The 15,059-nt window shown below is 35.7% G+C and overlaps 2 protein-coding genes across 5 annotated transcripts; both read left to right on the forward strand.

Moving 5' to 3' along the window:
* The first annotated feature begins 249 nt into the window (after nt 1-249).
* Nucleotides 250-5,702, forward strand: LOC141623004 (ubiquitin-activating enzyme E1 1-like). Of its 3 annotated transcripts, none has more exons than XM_074439036.1 (7): nt 250-450; nt 804-1,002; nt 1,116-1,333; nt 1,860-2,654; nt 2,758-3,626; nt 3,705-4,137; nt 4,713-5,702. In XM_074439036.1, the coding sequence occupies exons 2-7, from the start codon at nt 870-872 to the stop codon at nt 5,307-5,309; spliced, it is 3,045 nt and encodes a 1,014-aa protein (XP_074295137.1). In that variant the 5' UTR covers nt 250-450; nt 804-869; the 3' UTR covers nt 5,310-5,702. The 3 variants fall into 3 exon arrangements, with proteins under 3 accessions (XP_074295137.1, XP_074295138.1, XP_074295136.1); XM_074439037.1 differs by having other exon boundaries at nt 296-450; nt 820-1,002; XM_074439035.1 differs by lacking the exon at nt 250-450 and having other exon boundaries at nt 472-1,002.
* A 417-nt stretch (nt 5,703-6,119) lies between these two features.
* Nucleotides 6,120-9,685, forward strand: LOC141623005 (mitochondrial hydrolase YKR070W-like). 2 transcript variants are annotated; one of them, XM_074439038.1, is made up of 11 exons: nt 6,120-6,329; nt 6,449-6,555; nt 6,660-6,695; nt 6,779-6,852; nt 7,152-7,264; nt 7,352-7,553; nt 7,659-7,754; nt 7,845-7,912; nt 8,324-8,516; nt 8,676-8,759; nt 9,348-9,685. In XM_074439038.1, the coding sequence occupies exons 1-11, from the start codon at nt 6,229-6,231 to the stop codon at nt 9,405-9,407; spliced, it is 1,134 nt and encodes a 377-aa protein (XP_074295139.1). In that variant the 5' UTR covers nt 6,120-6,228; the 3' UTR covers nt 9,408-9,685. The 2 variants fall into 2 exon arrangements, with proteins under 2 accessions (XP_074295139.1, XP_074295140.1); XM_074439039.1 differs by having other exon boundaries at nt 6,120-6,324; nt 6,447-6,555.
* Nucleotides 9,686-15,059: the final 5,374 nt, after the last annotated feature.

The following is a 15,059-nucleotide window of genomic DNA, read 5'->3' on the forward strand; positions in this document are numbered from 1 at the left end:
ACTAAGGCCCTGTTCTTTCTGGCTTATTTTTAACTCAGCTCAGTTCAGTTCGGCTCTATTAAATTCAATTCAGTTCAGTTTCGTTCCGGCCCTGTTCTTTCTGGCATATTTTCAGCTCACTTCAGTTTAATTTCGTTCCGTTCTGTTCTGTTCAGTTCAGTTCTACTCTCAAATCATCATTTTTCCTGAACTGAACGAAGCTGAGTTGAGCTGAAAATAAATCAGAAAGGAACAGGGTCTAAATCTTGTGTATGACGGTCTTATGCAAAGATGAATACAGAGTTGCCGTTGACATAACAGAAAGCAATAGAGCAGGGAAGTGAATTAGGAGGAACTAAATCATTTATTTATCTTTAATCATTAATTAATCTGGTTTTATTGTCGTTAAACTCTGGAAAGTGAATTGCCTCTCTTTCAAGTTATCATATCTGAAATCCCATACTTGATCAGGTCAGCTACCTTTCCGTTCCTTTCCTTTGCTTCTTTTCTTGTTCTTCCGGTTTCTTCATTCTTCTTTATTAATTAAAAATGCTTGTGTTTGCCTTCGCTTGCTTTTTTCATCCAACTCTCATTTCTTCTTTATTTTTACTTTTTTATTAGCAATTACAATTACAATTACAATTACAATTATAATATTAATTGAATTGACTAAAGCGATGGTGATGGTGATGGTGATGGTGTGGGGGCGCCGATTATTCAACAGCTGTTTGAAATATATTCTTCCAAAAAACAGAGCTGCTCACCACCATCACCACCACCACCACCACTCTTCTTCTTCTTCTTCAACTAACTCTTGTGTTAAGAAATCTCGCATTCAAGGTGCCGATAACAACAACAGCAGCAGCAGCAGCAACAAACAAGTTCCTATTATGATGGCAGTGCCCGATATCGACGAGGATCTGCACAGCAGGCAGCTTGCTGTCTATGGTCGTGATACCATGAGACGTCTTGTTGCCTCTAATGTTCTCATCTCTGGTTTGCAAGGCCTTGGTGCCGAAATCGGTACGCTTTTCTTTTCAAACCCAACGCCTTTCCAGCTGCGTATATGCTCTACTCATCAATTCCATCCATCATAATCTCTGCATAAACATGTTTTTATTTCTTCTCAATTTCAGCAAAGAATCTTATCCTTGCTGGTGTCAAATCCGTGACGTTGCATGATCAAGGTTCCGTCGAGTTATGGGACTTGTCCAGCAATTTTCTTTTTTCTGAAACTGATGTTGGCAACAATAGGGCTCTTGTTGCTATGCCTAAGTTGCAAGAATTAAATTATGCTGTGCATGTTACAACCTTGACTTCTACTTTAACCTCCCAACAACTCTCTCATTTCCAGGTACAACTTACTTCTTTTCTCTCGCCTTTAAACCATCTTCCCATAATTCACATGCTATCCTTGTGTTTTTTTGGTTTATGTACATGCTACTCTTGAGGTTTCTGGTTTTGCACATTTTCTAACTAATTTTCCCTCCAAATTAAATTCTGGCATTAATCAAAGACTCATCAGTTTAACCTAAAAAGTTCACAAAAATTATGATTTGATCACAGTGGGCAAGAAATACAATATCCAGAGGTACTGCCTCACAAAAGTTAGAATCTTTTATGTACCATATGGGAAATGTGTCAAACCTAAGGGGTAGATTGTGAATTTTCCGTACCATCTTTCTTATCAGTGTTTGGGTTTTTCTTGTGATTTTTGGGATATTTTCTGCCTTTGTGCTGTTGTCCAATTAGGTGGGTGATGTCCATCATGTGCCATTCAGTTTTTATGTGAGTAGCTATTACGGATTTACTGATTACTTTTATGTGTATTGAGAGGGAAGAATTAATCAATGATCATGGCCTCATTCGATTTTTTGTAGGCTGTTGTGTTCACTGATGTCAGCTTGGGGAAAGCTATTGAGTTTGATGATTACTGCCACAATCATCAACCCCCAATTGCTTTCATTAAAGCTGAAGTTAGGGGTCTCTTTGGAAGTGTGTTTTGTGACTTTGGACCCGAATTTACTGTTTTTGATGTTGACGGTGAGGAACCACACACTGGTATAATTGCCTCAATCAGCAATGACAACCCTGCTCTTGTATCGTGTGTTGATGATGAAAGGCTAGAATTCCAAGATGGCGACCTTGTTGTCTTCACAGAGGTTCATGGAATGACGGAACTGAATGATGGTAAGCCCAGAAAGATTACAAATGCAAGGCCTTATTCTTTTACGCTTGAGGAGGACACTACAAACTATGGTGTGTACCAAAAAGGTGGGATTGTGACACAAATCAAGCAACCAAAAGTTCTGCGGTTTAAGCCCTTAAGAGAAGCACTCAGTGATCCTGGTGACTTTTTGTTGAGTGACTTTTCGAAATTTGATCGCCCCCCTGTGCTACATTTGGCCTTTCAAGCTTTGGACAAGTTTGTTGATGAGCTAGGACGTTATCCCAATCCCGGTTTGGAGGACGATGCACAGAAGCTGATATCTATAGCTAGCCAAATGAACGAGGGTCTTGCGGATGGCAAGCTTGAAGATATTAACCCCAAAATTCTGCGTCACTTTGCTTTTGGGGCCAGGGCAATTTTGAACCCTATGGCTGCTATGTTTGGCGGTTTTGTCGGCCAAGAAGTTGTCAAGGCTTGCTCTGGGAAGTTTCACCCTCTTTTTCAGGTTGGTATTGTTCCACTTGGCATCATTTATTACTTTTTTCTTGTCTGCTCTTCCACTGAGGCTCTGTTAACCTTGACCTTCAATAGTTGCTTTCTGTTTGTAGTTCTTCTATTTTGATTCAGTTGAATCTCTTCCTTCTGAACCACTGGAACCCTGCGAGCGTATGCCAAGGAATAGTCGCTATGATGCTCAGATATCAGTATTTGGATCAAAACTTCAGAAGAAACTTGAAGATGCTAAAGTATTTGTTGTAGGGTCTGGTGCTCTTGGATGTGAATTCTTGAAGAATTTAGCTTTGATGGGAGTTTCTTGTGGTAGCCAGGGGAAGCTAACAGTTACTGATGATGATGTAATAGAGAAAAGCAATCTTAGTAGGCAGTTTTTGTTTCGTGACTGGAACATTGGACAAGCTAAATCCACCGTTGCTGCTACTGCTGCTGCTGCAATTAATCCACAGTTCTGTGTTGAAGCATTGCAGAATCGAGTTGGCCCTGAAACCGAAAATGTGTTTGATGACACTTACTGGGAGAGTCTAAGTGTTGTAATCAACGCACTGGACAATGTAAATGCCAGAATTTATGTTGATCAGAGGTGCTTATATTTCCAGAAACCTCTACTTGAATCAGGAACTTTAGGTGCCAAGTGCAATACACAGATGGTTATCCCACACCTTACTGAAAATTATGGGGCCTCTCGAGATCCGCCTGAGAAGCAAGCACCTATGTGCACAGTGCATTCTTTTCCGCACAACATTGACCATTGTCTGACTTGGGCTCGCTCTGAATTTGAGGGGTTACTAGAGAAAACGCCTGCTGAAGTGAACGCTTATATTTCAAATCCTAACGAATACACATCAGCCATGAGCAATGCTGGTGATGCTCAGGCAAGGGATACTTTGGAACGTGTTCTCGAGTGCCTGGAAAAAGGGAGATGCAAAACATTTGAGGATTGTATTGCCTGGGCTAGATTGAAGTACGTATCACCAACTAGATGATGCTTACTCCTAAACTTCTTCCGCGTTTATTTCTGAAGATCTCATTGTGTGAACAGGTTTGAAGACTACTTTACCAACCGTGTGAAGCAGCTGACATATACCTTCCCCGAAAACGCTGCGACCAGTACTGGAGCTCCATTTTGGTCTGCCCCAAAGAGGTTTCCTCGCCCTTTGCAGTTTTCATCTTCTGATCCTTCTCATCTACATTTTATTTTGTCTGGGTCTGTATTACGAGCTGAAACATTTGGTATCCCTGTGCCCGACTGGGTTACACATCCAAAGAAGCTGGCTGAGGCTGTTGACAAAGTTTTGATCCGAGACTTTGAGCCAAAGAATGATGCAAAGATTGTGACTGATGACGAGGCCACAACCTTGTCTTCTTCTTCTATTGATGATGGAGCAGTCATTGATGAGCTCATCAGTAGGCTGGAGCGCTGCCGCAGCAATCTGCCACCTAATTTCAGGATGAAACCAATCCAGTTTGAGAAGGTTTGTTTCTTTCTAGTGATTTCCGCGTCAACTTGGTCATTGTGGTTGAGTCCACTGTAGTTTTAAGGTTGAATCCCACATGCCACAAGATTCCAGCATGTGAGAAGTTTATTTCCTTTTAGAAGTCCGCAGTAGTTTGATCAACTGATCATTACTGTCAGTCCACTGAGTTTAAGTTTGTCTAAAACCTATGGTGATCCTCATCATTTTATAGAATAATTTAACTTAAAGTTACTCCCTCTATCCCACGTATATTGTTCCTTTTGATGACTAGAGGCTAGATTTAAGAAGTAATTTCCCCTCGACTTAGAGCACCATATTACCATTTCCGAATAGAGTGTTATTTAAGTAGGGATATTCCGGGAAGTTCTCTTTATTTGGGGAGATATAGAGTGGAGCCGATTATTTTGGGATGGACAAAAGAAGGAAATAGGGACATGGGATGGAGGGAATGCCACGTAGTGCATTATATTTGGACCTGATATCCACATTAGCTCCAGGCACACCAACCCAAGACTGACTGTTATTATTTTCAGCGGGTGCTAAGGGAATCCACATTTTACGACTTTGTACAGGATGATGACACAAACTACCATATGGACCTGATATCCGCTCTGGCTAATATGAGGGCGAGAAACTACAGCATCCCTGAAGTGGACAAATTGAAAGCGAAATTCATCGCAGGTAGGATAATCCCTGCAATTGCCACGTCAACTGCAATGGCGACTGGGTTGGTGTGCCTGGAGCTGTACAAGGTGTTGAATGGAGACCACAAGCTGGAAGATTACCGTAATACATTTGCCAATCTGGCATTGCCTCTGTTCTCTATGGCTGAGCCGGTCCCAGCCAAGGTGTTTAAGCACCGTGACATGAGGTGGACTGTGTGGGATAGGTGGGTCTTGAAAGGGAACCCTACACTGAGGGAAGTAGTAGAGTGGCTCAAGGATAAGGGTTTGAATGCTTACAGCATATCCTGTGGAAATTGCTTGCTATACAACAGTATGTTCCCCCTGCACAAAGACAGAATGGATAAGAAGGTTGTGGATCTTGCCAAGGATATCGCCAAGTTGGAAATTCCACCTTATCGCAGGCACTTAGATATTGTTGTGGCATGTGAGGACGATGATGATAATGATATTGACATCCCTCTGGTTTCTGTACGCTTCCGATAATGTATAAGAAGCCGGAGTGCGAAAGCTGAGTTGTAAACTGTGGTGTATTATGCTCTACAGCGTTGGATATTCTTCTGATAAAATTTGCTTGATTCGATCTCTTCTAAGACTGTGAACTGTGATGATAATATTATTATGCCAGAGGGCGGAGATGTATCTCACTTTCGAATGCAGGTAGTGTATGTGTAAGTGTATTGAAGCTAGTTGTATATTCAATCACTCGGTTGTTTGCTGTCTGTCTATTGCAAACACCATACCCCGTATGGAAAAAATGTATATGAAAGAGTAAATATTGTACAGTAGTAACCAATTCAAATTATACTTGGTTCAAGACTCGAAGTTAATCGGCTTAATTTCATAGTTGAAAGTTGAAAGTCGCGGATTGGTCATTAAGCATCTTGGTTAATGAATAATGTTTTGTTGGGACAGTTGGAGCTTGTACACAAGTTTGCCCGGATCAGGTTCGGTCATTCCGATTTACTATCAATAAAAGAGTGAGACCGTCTCACACAATAAGTTTTTTAAAAAATTCATTCATTTATTGTTATCAATAAAAGGGTGATTTTTAAACATGGACGGTACTCACACAATAATTATGTCGACTTTTATGGTTATTTAATAGAGTATTTTTTTTTAAGAAAAAAAAAAACAATATTAACCTATGCCTAATAGACTTTGAGTCTGTCACCCTCGGGTGGCTTACCTGATATACTGGTAACTCAGTGCAGATAGCGGCTGCAGGTTCACTCGTCAAAAAAAAAAAAAAAAAAAAAAAAAATTAACCTACATATTAAGCGACCGTCTTCGTCGTCGTCAAAAAGTAAATAAAAAGAAATGAGATGAGATGGAAAGCGGTACATGATTTAAGGCATTGGATTTAGGAGCAACCTGTAATACAAATAAAGAAGAGAGAGATAGAATGTTGGGAATAGTGAAGAAGTTGTTAGTGGAAGAAGAGAGGAGGAAGGGATATTTGTGGCGTAGCTTCTCCCGCATTGCAGCAGCAGCAGCAGCTCCAAGGTAAATACTAGTATTCCGTAATATTCATCATAATATATCAATACTGATTATATTATTGATGCATTGAATATGAATATTGATTGATTGATTGATTGATGAATAATAAAATACGATAACAGTAATCCAGGGTTTGGGATCGCGTTTGACATTGATGGCGTGCTTTTACGCGGTAATGCTCCCATTGGTGGTTCCCCCCGCGCTCTGAGCAAACTATACAATCCCCAAGGTAACTAACTAATTAACTAACTGCTCTCTCTCTTTTCTCTTTTCTTTCGTATAAAGAAACAACTGCTCTTCTTGTATTCATTCGGTCACTGCAATACACTGCAGGTTGCTTGAAGATACCCTATGTCTTTCTCACTAATGGTAACTGTTTACCCCTTTCTTATTTCTATATAATCCCTTTTCAATTCTCTTATCAATTGCATTCCCATTTTATATTTCCGTAGGGGGCGGAGTTCGTGAATCTATCAGGGCTGCTCAGTTGACCAAATTATTTGCCATCAATGTTTTACCATCTCAGGTACTATTCCTCTTTATTTATTACTCCCTCCATCCCCGTCAATTGTTATCCTTTGGTTTTGGCACAAAGACCCAGGGAAGAGGAAGGAGTCAATTACTAAATGACAAGTGGAACAAATTGAGTGAGAATGATCAAATTGTTCTTCAAGTTCATTCTTAAAATAGAAAGGATAACAAACACCCCAATATGAAAAAGGACAACAAATGACCGGGACAGAGAGAGTATTACTTTTTAAGTTTTAATATATACTCTCATCTCCAGAACGGACTTCTTATTTCATCTGCCGTTGTTTCTTTCAGGTTTTGCATGGACATTCACCCTTCAAACAACTTGCTAATAGGTTTCAGAATGATTTTGTTGTCGCCGTAGGCAAAGGAGAACCTGCAGCAGTGCTCTCCGAATATGGCTTCAAGTATGCCCCATTAATTCATTATCTCAAATGCCTCATCCTCTGTGCTTCACTTTTGTTTTATACTTGCCTTGCTCTATATATTTGCAGAAATGTGATTTCAATAGATGACTATGCACTGTGTTTCGACCACATTGATCCTCTAGCACCTCATAAAAAATGGAGAGTTGACCAAACTTCAGACCAGGGAATCAGCTTCCCATCAGCAGCCCGAAAGAAGTACGTATCCTCCAACAGGGTCCAAGCAGTCTTCATTGTTAGTGATTCTGTTGACTGGAGTAGGGATATTCAGGTTGTTCCCATAATTTCTCTTCTGCTACTTGCTTAACGCTTCCCATCACTTTTAAGCAATTTCTTATGATTCCTTTGTGTTCTACTAATGCTGCAATAGTTTTAGGTTCTCTGTGACATATTAAGAACTGGGGGTCTTCCTGGGGGTGAACCTGGAACTCAGCCGCATTTGTACTTTGCCCATGACGATCTTAAATATCAGGTCAGTTTGCCGTACATCTGGGCCTATGTAACTTCCATCCCAAAATTCTTCCCGAGTGTATTAACGCTAATGTGCTATTCTTAAAGACAGGGTGCATTTCCCACAGAACGGTTTGGTATGGGTGCATTTAGGATATCATTACAGTCCGTCTACAACAGGTAATGTAAAGCTGGTCGAATCTCTTAAAACATGGGACACAATAAGTGTGTATTTACAAAAATACAAACTACAGCCTAAGAATTTCTCTTTTGAAACTACGGAGTAACATTTATTTTCTCTTTATATTCAAGCTTCCAGTACGTAGTTTGTATATCTGGTAAAGGAAAAGCTCCAAGCGTTAGGTGCTTCTTCGGCTTCTCTCTGTAGGACCTTTTTCTTCCAATTTGTGGTTAAACTTTGAAAACTCATCTTTCTTCCAATCACTTTTTTTTTACCACATATAGAAGGGGCCAAATAATTTGGGACGACTTGAACATTTTTTACTCCCAACATCTTGAACAGCACTCTAATTAGTCTTTCTTGGCTCTTTGTGGTGACGTATAGCGCTGATAGCAAGCTTTATTGTGCAGCATTCATCCTCATCCATTACAGTATTCTGCCCTTGGGAAGCCAAATCCACTTGCATTTAAGAATGCTGAAATGGCACTTCGGGAACTTTGCACTCATGAATTTTCCGGTCAACATTTAAGTGGGTATAATCCTTTCAAAACTCTCTATATGATTGGGGACAACCCTTCAGTTGACATAAAAGGTGCACATCAGGTTGGTCTTTTTTCTCTTCTGTACGCTTATAGTATGAGTTTTTGTGCTCATCTGTCATATGTGGCTCTGGCTGTCATACTTTTAATGCCTGCTCAAAGGCTTTCTGAATTTTTACATCATGATGATCGTCAATAAAATTCTAAAATGTTATCATTTCAGGCTGGACATCCCTGGTTTTCTATTTTAACCAGGACAGGGGTTTTTAGAGGAGAAAGACAGGATCATGAATTCCAGGCAGACATGGTATGTATATTGTGAATATTTCGCTGTAGATGGTTGGTGTCTGCCGCACCACTTCATATTTACTAAAGTTATGATTTGAAGCGCTCTTGAATGTGGTCGTCCGAATTGAATGTTAACTTTGACGGGTTTTTTTAGTTGTTCTCTAGTGTATTTGCCACTGTCACTTCAACACTTCACTTTGGGCTGCGTGTCTGACACTCGAACAGTTTGACACGACAAACTTTGACTCTTCATGTTTGTCCAAAAACATGAGACTTTACATCACAAAATAGATATGTTTGTCTGTTTGACACCTCAACATCTACCATCCGAGTATCCAACATCCCGACACAAGAAAAGATTGGAGTCTCTCCCTTCCTTTTCCTTTCCCTTTTCCCCCTCCCCTCCCTTTCTCTCTATTTTGCTATCCAAACAAGCCCTTTAAGACAAGTCCGAGTAAAGTTAGCTTTCACATGCTGCCCAGCGATAAAGGACGAGTCTGCATTTAATGTTTTGGAGACACGTCCACACCGTACTCTTAATGGTATAGTTCATTCCGAGATTGTTGTTGAACTTTCTATGATTGACATGTCCTTTTGTCTGTGATAGGTGGTTGACACAGTGGAAGAGGCCGTCGAATTTATCTTAGACAAGGAAAAAGTTAACTGAGAATTGGCCTTGTCTCACAGGATACATATGAGGATTTGATACCGGATTGTCTTTAGATTCCATCAACGTTCTGTTTACAGGACTGTGACCGCTGTGACTGCTGAGCTATTCATCCAATTCAGCCCCTCTAATTGATTCTGCCCCTCTATGTATGAATACAACCTTTTTGACTGTTCTATAATGCGAGATCGTTCTTCTTTGTTTCTTTGTTCCCCTGTGATCTTATGACAAAATAATCTAGTCTTCATCGAGTGATCTTACAACATTTTCTCGGTTTATTCATATTGTGTTTTTTTTTTGTTTCTATTCATTCATTTATTACTAAATAGAGATACGTTAATTTCATTTTTAAGTTTTACCTCACACAAGTAAAATCACAAACTAGAGATGCGTAATTTCAATTTAAGTTAATAAAATTTGAAAAAAGTCATAAGCTAACACCATCTCCAAAATCGTTCGGAGTATACAGTATACTCCTATACAATTATACATTAGTCATTTTCAGTTTTAACCTTCTTTTTTATCCACTTACAAGCTTAACCCAATCAAACGCGTCAACCATACACTTGAGTATACTATCCCACCAAACAATTATAGACCCACGAGAAAATGCCAAAAACCACCCATATCCATTGAAAGCACCACTTAGCCCTGAAAACCAACCTCACTTGCTGCAATATCTCTCAATTAAATGAGTGGTCTGATCACGCTCCGGTGATGTTGTACCTGAACAAGAGAGAGTGCGAGATGGGGAGGGGTAATAAGATTTTCAGATTTGAACACGTGGGTTGGTGAGGATGGATGCGAGGAGACCATTCGAAGGGTCTGGGACGTAGGAGATAGCCTGGTTGATTCTATTGACAAATGTGCAGGGGAGCTGAAGAAATGGAAGGGTGTTAATATAGGGAAAATTATGAAGGATATTAACATCAAAAGAAAGAGGCTGGCAAGGCTTAATGAAGGGGATAGGGGGGTAACAATATCCGTGTAATACCCCGTATTTTATTATCGAGTGAGCGAGATATTATTATTTAATTGTAGCGTAAAGGTAATTAAATCATGTTATTATGGTAATGGTAAAAGCGTAAAGGTAATTAATTGATTCATATTGTAAGATGAGTCGGGTTTATAGTTTTAGGTGGCATTTTGGGTCAAGGTGTTATAACCCATTTACCCACTTACCCATTTACCTTTTTACCTCACCAAAACCCTAAAACAAACCCTAATCTATAAATATTATTAAAAGGGTAAACCTTAAAAGTCCACGTAGACAATGCCACCTCATACTATTAAATGCCACCTTGCATTACCAAAATTCCACGTCACAAATCCTCCATGTAGTATGACGTGTTTAATTAAGAGGGTAATTCATGTTCGTATAACGATCCATTTAAAACGATACACAAATTAAAAATAATTACATAAAAAATAAATTAGCATAAGAAACATTAAATTTTGGCCTTTTTAATTTCTAGATAAACTAAAAAACAATTAAGAATCAAAATTCATACTATATTTTCAATTTCTACGTTTATTCTTAGAATATTTTAAGTAACAAATAAATATCACATTATTTTAATTTTACGCCGTTTATGAAATAACAAAGAATGTATAAATATTAAGGGCAAATAATAACATACTTAACATTAAACATTGACATTTTAATTTTTAAAACTACAATTGGTTAAATGAAAAATAAAAATTTACATCACTCTAATCTTAAATTATTTATATTTGCAACTCCTTCTCAAATATTATTGCAATAAACTTGCTCAAATTCATTAAATTGAATACATATGTAAATCTATGAATATGATTTATAAATAAAAGGGAAGACAAAATATCTACCATTTTTTAGTTGGTAAGTTAACTCCCTAAACAATTCTCATGCAATGTGTATTTTGTAAAATAAAAATAAAAATAAAATTTAGACCTTTTATATTTCATTTCTCATTACTCTATATTTATGTCTATATTAAATTTTCCTAATAATGAAAATATATACAATATAGTTAAAAACATACTTAAAGCATTTAATTTTTAATCCACGTATAATTTTTCTATTGGTTAATAATAATTCAATTATATTAATTACTTGATTATCTAACTAAAAGTAATCTCTAAATACAATGTGTTACATACTTATAAAATACAAACAAAATAAAAAATATTAGTTGCAAACACAAAAACAAATTAATACAAACTCTTTATTTTCCTCTCATAAATTTATATCACTCTACCTATTCATTTAAGTTTTATTTCTTTTATTTAATAAATAGTCTTTTGGTTTTTCCTCACAATTATTATACTTTGTATTTATTTCACCATAAATTTTTTTATCACCCCTTTAGTTCACAAAACATGCTTCTTCTCTCAAATAAATTCTTGAAATTAATTAGATAATTAGTTATATAATTTTTCTTACATATATATTACAACAATCCTCTTTTTTATTTTTATCCAAAAAGTTGGTAGGTAAAGTATGCATATATAACCAGTTGAATTATTTAAATTTTTTATTCTTATTATGTTTTGAATTAGTTAAGAGTTAGAATCATATTTAATTATTATTTTTGTGTAATGTTTCTATTGGTTAATAATAATTCAATTATATTAATTACTTGATTATCTAACTAAAAGTAATCTCTAAATACCATGTGTTACATACTTATAAAATACAAACAAAATAACAAATATTAGTTGCAAACACACAAAAAAAAATAATACAAACTCTTTATTTTCCTCTCATAAATTTGGTATTAATCTACCTATTCATTTAATTTCTATTTCTTCTATTTAATAGATGGTCTTATGGTTTTTTCTCATAATTATTATACTTTGTATTTATTTCACCATACTTTTTTATCTCCCCCTTAGTTCACAAAACATTTTTCTTCTCTCAAATAAATTCTTGAAATTAATTACAAAAAATTTCTTATATAAATATTACAACAATCCTATTTTTTATTTTCATCCAAAAAGTTGGTGGGTAAAGTATGCATATATAACCAATTGAATTATTTAACTTTTTTATTCTTATTATGTTTTGAATTAATTAAGAGTTAGAATTATATTTAATTATTATTGTTTTGTTTGTATTAAAATTGCAGGAGGATGACATACTCGCATATCAAAAACATTGCATGAAATCTAGAAATAATGGTTATGGAACTTCTTTGCAATTATCTTTTGGCTTGAATATAATTTTCATTTTTATTGAGTTTTCCTTTTTTTTTTATTATTATGGTGTATGCGCAATATCAAATTTTAGTATGAATATCTAATTATTGGTGACATGTTACATTATACTCCCTCCAATTCTGCCTATAGTTCCCCTTTCTTTTTGGCACAAAAATAAGAAAATGAATATGGACCACACAAAACACCCTACCCCACATGAAAATGAATTTGGACCACACAAAGATTACCAAATAAGGAAAGAGGGAACAAAACGTGACTATCATCAAAAAGGAAAGAGGGAACTATAGGCAGAATTGGAGGGAGTATATTTCAACTCTTGGAATATTAATTAACAAATTTAATAAATTGTACTAAATTATCTTACACCTTTTCGTGCACTTTATTAGTTTTGCGTGCACTCTTCAACTTGTATTTTGTCAATCATGTTATAAATCAAATATCTTAGTTAATAACAGATTATAAATCAAATGACTTAATGGAAGTGTTGAAGTTATATGCTCCAAGGATATAAATTGGATCTTTTAATGTAGATCAAGGTAAATATTTTGCATGGTTTTTGATTGTAATCCGATGATCATTCTCCAATTCATTGTTTCAACTTTGAATGCTTTCAAGCCTCTAAATTATTTTTTGTTTTCCATCAAATATTTTCTTCTAGCATTCCCAATATTTCTTCGAGAATTGTTTTTTTTTTTTTGTAATGATTAGTATATATTTTTCTTTTCTCATAATCAGTTGTTAAGAATATTTTTTAATTATCACCTCACTTCTCTTTTTTGTCTATTTTTATATTATCACTCTTTTTTCTTTAATTTCTATTTTGGGACGTGCTTTTTACCAAATGCTTCTTATAACTTTTTAAAAAATTACAAAATAAATGTCATCGTTTAAGAGTTAAATTCTCACATTACTCCACCAATTGCAAACTTTTTCCTAATCTTAATTATTGCACACAAGCAAATGAGGTGATAATTAAAAAAATGGAAGTATAATAATACAAATTGTGCATCTTTATTTCTTTAGAATTTATTGGGATAGGTGTTAAAACTTCTCACATAAAAGTTCATCAACAACAAGGAGATATAGAGATGAGTCTAATTGACAAGATAGAAATGAAATAGAATGATGTCATTGTTGAACAAATACATTTTCTCGTCTATCCTCCCAAAAATTGCTCACATAAAATTTATTTTAAAAAATATTGAATACGTATTTATTCTAAAATTTTATTTGTATAAGTCACATGTCATCAATTCAACTCCTTGCTAATAATTTAAGTACATCACTTAGGTCTTTCGTTATACAAAAATCATTTCAATAATATTTTTCCCAATACGTTGGAAATCAACTGAATTTACAAGGACGATGTTGCAAGACCGACAAATCGACAAGAATTATAAATGTATTATTTGCTGAAAAAGTTTAACAAACTCCTTTGCATTTAAGAAAATAAACTTTTAATTTTAGCCTAATTAGTAAGATAAACATAAGTTGTATTTTAACAGAACGATTTCTATGCATTATTCATATCGTCTCTAATTGACTAAAGACAATATGTAAAAGTTAGTTATAAAATATCATTATTATCCATTCATTTATTTATTTTACATTTTTACTTTATTTTACATTTCTTTTTTCATTAGAATACATTAGTTAATAAGGAATAGAATTAGATGTTCAAGTGTCCAACCTTTTGTTTCTTTGCCGGATAAAAATGGGATCAATGTTCTTAGAACGCACCAAAACAACACTAAAATAATATATCAAGTACTAGAATACCAAAAGCCGTCAATGTTGAGTGAACTGAATAACCACCGTGACAAAGTTAAGCGCCCTCGAAATCCAGAGACAATCTAAACACCCTAAAAAAAGCAGGGAACAAAAATATAAAGGGGACGACGGTGATTAACACAACAAGACAACAATCAGTAAAAAGACAAAGACAATGAGGACCGTAGCAAAATAAGAGTAGTTTGCAAACTTAATATTCCACTGTTTGAATGCAATTTTACGTTTTTCCATAATTTTTGTTGACTTTTCCTTCTAGGCTTTGTGAATAAATTGTTTAAAGTGCTCTGATGAAACACAAGACAATACAATTTCCCATTAATCTATATGCAATACCAGCCTTCGAAATCAGAGAATGGACATTCGTATGTTTTTTAAAATGAGGGATTCATGAGTTTTGGTGTCATTGTTCAATAAAGAGGTTGTGATTTCCAACAAGTTCCAACTATTCTAATATAATAAATTCCCAAACCCCCTTAGATATATTATATCTTATTCTCAGGACCCTCCTTATTGCCTTACTTAGGTATCCTACCAACATATCTCCAAGATAATAAGCAAGAAGACAAACAAGCCGAATAACACATTCATGAACGATGCCGTAAAAATAAAAGAGCAAAAACAATAAAACCCGTGATTTTCACGGGTCACAAAACTAGTTCA

Source organism: Silene latifolia, chromosome X, assembly GCF_048544455.1.
Source record: "Silene latifolia isolate original U9 population chromosome X, ASM4854445v1, whole genome shotgun sequence".
Classification (NCBI taxonomy): Eukaryota; Viridiplantae; Streptophyta; class Magnoliopsida; order Caryophyllales; family Caryophyllaceae; genus Silene; species Silene latifolia.

What these genes read in the sequence shown, in the direction of transcription:
- LOC141623004 (XM_074439035.1), top strand. Translation starts at nt 657, where the DNA reads ATGGTGATGGTGATGGTGATGGTGTGGGGGCGCCGATTATTCAACAGC. An exon ending in AGTTTCACCCTCTTTTTCAG is followed by an intron (nt 2,655 to 2,757) that starts GTTGGTATTGTT and finishes TTCTGTTTGTAG; the next exon opens with TTCTTCTATTTTGATTCAGT. An exon ending in ATTGCCTGGGCTAGATTGAA is followed by an intron (nt 3,627 to 3,704) that starts GTACGTATCACC and finishes TTGTGTGAACAG; the next exon opens with GTTTGAAGACTACTTTACCA.
- LOC141623005 (XM_074439038.1), top strand. Translation starts at nt 6,229, where the DNA reads ATGTTGGGAATAGTGAAGAAGTTGTTAGTGGAAGAAGAGAGGAGGAAG. An exon ending in CTATGTCTTTCTCACTAATG is followed by an intron (nt 6,696 to 6,778) that starts GTAACTGTTTAC and finishes ATATTTCCGTAG; the next exon opens with GGGGCGGAGTTCGTGAATCT. An exon ending in ACATAAAAGGTGCACATCAG is followed by an intron (nt 8,517 to 8,675) that starts GTTGGTCTTTTT and finishes TTATCATTTCAG; the next exon opens with GCTGGACATCCCTGGTTTTC.